The sequence below is a fragment of the Geotrypetes seraphini genome, chromosome 3, assembly GCF_902459505.1.
Source record: "Geotrypetes seraphini chromosome 3, aGeoSer1.1, whole genome shotgun sequence".
Taxonomy (NCBI): Eukaryota; Metazoa; Chordata; class Amphibia; order Gymnophiona; family Dermophiidae; genus Geotrypetes; species Geotrypetes seraphini.
The window spans coordinates 129,500,638-129,507,968 of record NC_047086.1 but is presented as its reverse complement, the minus strand read 5'-3'; the positions used below and the strand labels follow the sequence as shown (position 1 = coordinate 129,507,968).

The 7,331-nt window shown below is 44.7% G+C and overlaps 1 protein-coding gene across 2 annotated transcripts in view; it reads left to right on the top strand.

The window, feature by feature from the left end:
- The first annotated feature begins 908 nt into the window (after positions 1 to 908).
- The window catches only part of DNAJC27 (DnaJ heat shock protein family (Hsp40) member C27), a 68,239-nt gene continuing 61,816 nt past the window's right edge, over positions 909 to 7,331 (top strand). For both annotated transcript variants that reach the window (XR_004538783.1, XM_033937687.1), the window contains exon 1: positions 909 to 1,281. Coding sequence is in view for 1 of the 2 variants with exons in the window: in XM_033937687.1 (XP_033793578.1) it covers positions 1,195 to 1,281 (87 nt within the window). In the remaining variant the exon portion in view is untranslated. The remainder of the gene's footprint in view (positions 1,282 to 7,331) is intronic.

Here is a 7,331-nt window from a genome sequence, read left to right as displayed (position 1 = left end):
AAAACCCAGCAGTTTGCCCGGGTTTTGGAAAGCCCCGAGCTCTGGCCGCATCTGGAGAGCCTTTAACAAGCATGCATGGATGACATCACACACATCTGTGCATGCTGGAGGCCCTCCAGACAGGGCCTGGTAGTCTGAAAAAAAAAAGGCAAGGATTATTATTTTTTTTTTTTTTAGGGGGGGGGGCTGGAGGTAGAACATGGTGGGGCCATGCATCCAGGTTTTTTTCATCATTAAATATGGTAACCCTACCTATGATGCATGGCAAACAAGTGAAGGATCCTCCAGCAGGAGTCTTTTTTCAAAAAAACTTTTTTATTTTCAAGTCTTAAATTTATACAATCACATTGCAATGTAATTCTTAGAAATATAGAAACGTGGTAACAATAATTCAGCAAAGGAAAAATAATATTAACTATCATCCATATATCAAAGGAAAAAGTGAAAGAAAATTTAAAAGATTTTTTACAGAGCAGAAAGCCTAATCAGGGAAAATGTCTCAGCAGGTCTACACTATACCCTGCAGGAGTTTTTTAGGAGACAGTCAAAAGGCCCGCCTGTGGATAGCACGTCTTTTCCAAAACATTAAGAGAGAGAGAAAAGTCTAGCTTCAGTTAGGAAATCAGAATGCAGGTCCTGTACTTTCCCCCCCCCCCCCCCCCCCAGTTTGAAACCCGTAGTCTTGTATTACAACCAGGAAGAAGTGTTACGATAAAAGTAGGAAACGGTACAATTCAGATAGCTAGGCGCTAGAGGGCAGTATACCATACTATATACCAGTGAGGGAACCAAACTACCATACTGGAAACTCTGTAACCAAAGGCGACAAAAACATAAACACTTCAAGCACTTGCAAGAGAAACCAACCCCCGGCTACTTATAAACTTCCTCCCACTTCCTATCCATCCCGAAACCTTATTGGATGTAATCAAGCCGATCCCGCCCGCACCCATGGCCTTTTTAAATAGAAAAAGACATTTAAACTCGCGCGAGGGATAGGGGGGAGGGGGAGTCTCCCCGAGCCGAACGGAGACCTTCGTGATTATGACCTCACCGCGTTCCAGAATGGGGCTTGGAAGTGAGGCGCTAAGCCCCGCCCCATTAGCCTCCACTAGCTGTTTGGACTAGAGTGCAGGAGCGCTGGCGCTGCTCCTCCGTCCGCGGGGATAGCCGAAAGTCGCCGAGGCTATCGCCATGGAGACCAACCTTCAGAAGCGGAAGGAGGCTCGCAAGTCCCTGCGTATTAAAGTGATCAGCATGGGCAATGCCGAGGTGGGCAAGGTAAGGAGGTGCTACCCCCCTCCCCCCGTCAAAGGGGCCCCGGGGGCGGGGTAAACGCCAAGCTCCGCCCTTCCGCTCTACTCCATCCTTCTTGGGAAAGGAAAGGTCAGGGTGAGGGCGGTGATGCTTTAGCTCAGGTCAGGCTTTGCTGTAAGTGAGTTTTCTGGGTAGTAGCCGTCTGCAAAGTCATGTACAGCAATAATGCTTGTAACCTCTTGGGAGCAGGATTTTGTTACTAAAATTTAAATAATGCTGTAAACTGTCTCTAGCATCATGAGGGAGGCAACAAGAGACCTACTAAAGATGTGTCATTCAGCAAAAATAATAATAATAATTTATTCTTATATACCGCCAAAGCTGTAATAGTTCAAGGCGGTTTACAACAAGAAGTACTGGGCAATCAGTAAAAAAAATGCAATGAATAAAAATGAAATTAAACAGAAATACATTAAGAGAGGAGAATGAAGTTAAAACCGATAAAACCTTATGATATAAATCGATCAAACAGCTGCGTTTTTACCAATTTTCTAAAAGTATAAGAAGGAGAAGCAGGTATTAAAAAGTTGGCCGACCAGTTATTCATTGTGCCTGCTTGAAAGGCAAGAGTTCTATCCAAAAAATCTTTTATAGCGACAGGTTTTTAATGTTGGGTAAGTAAACAGATGGATGCGACGTGTAGGTCTTTTGGAGCAGTCCAGAGAAAAATGCGAGATCAGGTACTCAGGTGCCATACCAAATAGTGATTTAAAACAAATATAGTCAAACCCCGGTTTGCGAGTAACGTGGTTTGCGAGTGATTTGCAAGACGAGCAAAACATTTTCGCAAATTGTGACTTGCAAGCCGAGCATTGACTTGATTTGCGAGTCCCCCCACTCCTGAACCAGCATCACCCCTCCTGCCTGCATCACCCCCCCTCGTGAACGCCCCCCCCCCCCCACGTGAACCGGCATCTTCAAGTTTTGGTGGAGTTTGGAGTATGAGGAAGTTCCACTGCTTCAGCTGGATGAAGGAAGGCACCTGCCTGACTGGACAGTAGGTTTGGGGGAGGAAGATGGATTTGTGCTTTGTATCTCCCCTCCCCTTTTTAAAATATATATATACAGTACACTTCCTCCTCCGCATTCACGGTGATAGGGGAACGGCAAGGCAGCAAATAGAGAAAAACCGTGAATACACTTCTCCCTCCATATTTGCAGTTTTGATTATTCACGGTTTTTAGCTTCCTGGCTCCTCCCCCCCAAATTACATCAGCTTGCATAGAGAAATCGCTGATTCCCAGCACTTTGTTCACCGTGTTTTGCCTCTCCTTCAGAAACAGGCCAGGTCTCCCACCATGTTATTTGTGGTTTCACCATATTCACGATGGTTTTTAATAGAAAACAGCAAATAACATATTAAAAAGTTATTCGCAGTTTTTCCATTATTTGTGGTTCTGTTAATCCCCTATCACAGCGAATACGGAGGGAGAAGTGTAATTTTTTGTTTGTTATTTGTGGTTTTTCTGTAAAAAAAACAAAAAAGATACAAAACCACGAATAACCTGACCTGTTCCAGTGAAGAAAGTGCAGCTGGGAGCAGCAATTTTCTCTGTGCAATGCAGGGAGCAACGATTTCCTGTGATGTAAATTTGGGGGCGAGGCCTTCAATCAAAAAACCGCAAAAAAAATGAGACCATGAAAATGTGAATATGGAGGGGTAAATGTATAGTCTAGGCCAGGGTTCTTGAGGTCCAGAAGTAGACCAGGTTTTCAGAATATATACAATGAATATGCATGAGCGAGATTATCATACCAAGGAGGTAATAAATTTAGCTCTCTCTCATTTATACTCATTGAGGATATTCTGACAATTTTGCCTGCCTGTGGACTGTGAGGTCTGGAATTGACTAGCCCTGGTGTAGGCAGTTGTCTGGTTAATGAGATGATGGGAAGAAAGGATATACACAGAATTTATTTACTTGGGAGCCGAGTTGGCTCAGGTGTAATCCTGGCAGACTGGGCAAGCACAGCACCAGAATTAACACTCTGTGAATAAGAACTAAGGGGAAGATTCTCAAAGCTTAAATGTGCCTTTAACATGCTCATTAAACTGGTTCCAGCTGGTTTAGCGTGCTTGTATTTTAGTGGCAGACTATCAAAACGACTTACCATGATCTTTTCCGAGTTTCCTAGCATTCTCTGATTCTGCCATGCAAATGTAGTACAACAAGGTTATTAATATTAAAACGAGCACTCCAAGCAATTCTCTATCATTGCTGAGTGATTCCCTAACCTCATTTTGCCACATTTGCAGCCAGTTTGCCGACAGGTCTGAGCTGTTGTAGCCTTACTTTCTGATCAGTGCCTGAGCGCTAATTGGCTCAGGCAGTGACAGGAAAGTAAGGTTTGACAGTTCAGATGCAAATTTTTTTTAAAAAAACTTAAAATCAGCAGGAGAGATGCCAGCTCTCTCCCACCATGCTCACATAATCTCCTGATACCCACCCCTGGCAGTGGGAGAGATGCCCACTCCCTCCTAAGAAGGGCCTTAAGGTGCCTAGGCCAATCAGAGCCTTAGGCCCCCCTTCCCCGGCGCATCCCAGGATGCACCAGGAAGGAGCAGGCTCGCCATTTTAAAGAGGTGGGCCTGCCAGGGGGAGCCCTTGGAAGAGGGGCACATTCAAGGCCAGGGATGCCATTTGGGGCAGAGGGAAGAAAATGTAAGAGATTCTGGCTTGGGGTGGAGAGGGGGGAGAGAGAGAGATGCTGGATTATGAAAAATGGGGACAATGGGGAGAGAGTGAAAAGTGCTGGCTGGGGAGGATAGGGGAGAGAGTGAAATGCTCAGGAAGGAAAGGGTAGAAGATTCTGGCTCAAGAGGACAGGGCTGAGAGAGATGCTGGCATGGGAGAGGGGGGACAGGAGAGAAAGTGAAGGATTCACTGCTTTGGACATTGGTAATGGTCCATTATAAGCTTTTAAAATAAATACTGCCTTAACCAGTCCACTGGAGACTGCATTTGGTCAAGAAGTACTGACCAATCTATCTGTCTTGTAATTGTATGCAACTCCATCTGATAAGATTAGTGTGTTACCAAAAGTAGGTATTACCATTTCATTTGGAATTGAATCTGCAGCCAAAATTTGACACACAATTTCAACTGTCATGGTGTGCAACCCCTCCCCCCCCCCCTGCTTCTGATAGAAAGCTCTCGCTGCTTCCCATGCTGGCTCCACATTCAGTGGCTGCCAGGACCTCCTGCAGCAGTCTTACGAGACTTTTGCTGGAGGGCCATAAGTAATACCTTTTGTATTAGACTTAATGCATTTTATGATTAGCTTTCAAAGGTAACCCCTTTTTTTGAAAGCTAATCATAACCCTCCCCCCTTTATTACAAAACCACAAAAGTGGTTTTTAGTGCAGATTGGCGCACTGAATGCTCTGCGCTACACCCGACGCTCATAGAGCTCTGTGAGCTAGAGAATGACACGGGAACAAATTTGTCCCCATAGGAACTCAATTTCCCCATCCCGAACCCATGAGTTTTGTCCCTGCCCCTGTCCCATTCAAAGTGCAGAGGACTGTGCAGATGAAGACAGAGCTTGCAATAATGGGGCAGGGACAGGAAAAGTTCCCACGAGGACGGGAAAAAATGTGTCCCCGTGTCATTCTCTACTATGAGCGTCGAGAGCAGCACAAAGTATTCAGTGTGCCAGCCTGCGCTAAAAAACGCTTTTGCGGCTTTGTAAAAGGAGGGAGGGAATGCATTAAGTTAGTCCAATAAAAAAAAGGTATTACTTTGTTTCTTTTATGCTTTTGTTTCGTTTCTATGTACTCGTATTACCTTGAAAAGTGGACTAACTGTCATTGCAGCAGCAAAAATAGCCTTACTATGTGAGACAACCCCCCCCCCCCTCCCCGGTAAGGGTGTACTAAAGCCACTCTTTACTGCAGCTTAGTAAGAGGACTCCTTAGTCTCTTGTTTTTATTGAAAGTATCTTGCTGCTATATACTAACAATCTTATAATACTAATGCAGTACTGTATCTGTATTAGGAATACAAATCTAGAAATAAGAGTGGAGAGGGCTAGAATCCAACATAGATCAATGTAGGCAGATAATTGGAATTTTGCTAAATAAAAATAATATAACAGCTGAGGAAAGCACGCAGAGTGCGGTTCATGGAATTCTTTCTAATTGTTTTGCTTTTACGGTATATATGTATGTTTCTATATATGTTCACTTTGATCACAAGGGAGGGAGAGTTTGAAAGGTTCAGTTTCTTAATCATTAGGTTACTGATTCAGTATAGGCATCCTGCAGCTGTCGAAACAGCTTATCCTACAGAAATATAATTGGGCATTTTTTTTGAGGGGGCCTTCACTTCCCTTCTGCCCTTCCACGTCCCTACCTACCCACCACCGGTGTCAGGTCAAAAGCGCGCCGGGACAAAGGCGTGCGCATTTGCCGCGTGCTGAAGAAAATGACTGTTTTAAAGGGCTCCGACGGGGGGTTTTGTTGGGGAACCCCCCCCCCCACTTTACTTTATACAGATCATGCCGCGTTGTGGGGGGTTTGGGGGGGGGTTGTAACTCCCCACATTTTACTGAAAACGTCACTTTTTCCCTAAAAAACAGGGAAACAGTTAAGTTTCCAGTATAATGAGGGGGGTTACAAACCCCCCACAACGCCGCCGCGATCTGTATTAAGTAAAGTGTGGGGGGGGGGTTTCCCCAACAAAACCCCCCTTCGGAGCCCCTAAAAACACTCTTTTTCTTTGGCGCGTGCTTCCGTCTTGCGCTCAGTTGTCGGCACGCGCTTTTGTCTTCGGCAGTTTTGTCTATGAACCCCCACCACCACATGCAGAAAGTCCACTTATACAGCACAGGAACTTGCCACAGCTTTCCACCTCCCTTTCTGTGACTAGTGCTGATGAGGTGAAGGGAGTTTCCTACAGGAGATGGAGAAGGATGCACTGCGGGAATAAGTAAATTGTGTCTACAGAGAAGGGGGGGGGGGCTAGCAAGAGAGGAGGAACCTGCTTAGGGAATGGAAGGATGAATAGGAATTTGAAGAGGATCAGAGAGCAGGTCATATCAAGGAATAGTGGTGAGCAGAGCAAGCTAGAATGCGTAGGAGTAGAGCGTCAGATAGTAGTATGCCCTTCTGTTAAAAAAAATACAGGTATAAAACTCTTTAAAAAGAAATATAAAGAACAAACCATGCCTATGCAAGAGAGAGAGATTTCAGAAAGAGCAGAGGGAGAAAAGAGGATAAGGAGAACAAAAATGAGGAGAAAATAAGTGGTACTTGAGAGCAAGGAAGGGATAAGAAAAATGTGAGAGAATGGTAACAACTGGCCTTGGTGATGGAGAGTGATTTGAATTAGCTGCAAAGGTGATGGTGTTTGGGGAAAACATTATAGGTCCTCTTAGTCCTTCCTGTGTTTGCACTGCCTGTTGCACTCTAGGATAGTAATTTATCTTAAGGGGTGCTTAGATTAGACACTAGGAAAGCGCTTATTTGAATCCTTGTCGTTACTGAATATTAGCGTAAGTGGCTGAAATTGCACTTATATTTAAGGTGCAAACTATAACACCAGCCATAGAGCAGGAGTAAGTGCTCACTCTTAGAGTGCAAAAGACTGCATGTAGATTTATAATATTTATAATCCTAAGTGCAGCTTGTACCCTTCTCATGTGAATTTCCACCTGCTTAGTATGTACCATCACGTCTAGGTGCATATGTACAGAATGCTTGGCTAAGGCAGAAGTCTTCTGTCATCCATAGCTCCAGTGGCAGCTTTGGCAGTCCTAGCTTGGACCAGTGGGTGTTGGACATAATTTAAGAAGATTACAAGCTCGAGTTCTTTTGCCCTCTGAAGGATTTATTTCTGGATTCTCCGGTAAATGGCCAGAGAGGTAGCCAGGGTTAGAGCTACTGTGAAGTAGCTCTTAGATATTTGAACCATAGAGCCCGTGCCAGACATAGAATCAGGCTTGGGCAGATACTCTACACACTTCATTGTGCCCAAAAGAGATTTGGAAGATTGGATGCCGATCCTGGACCT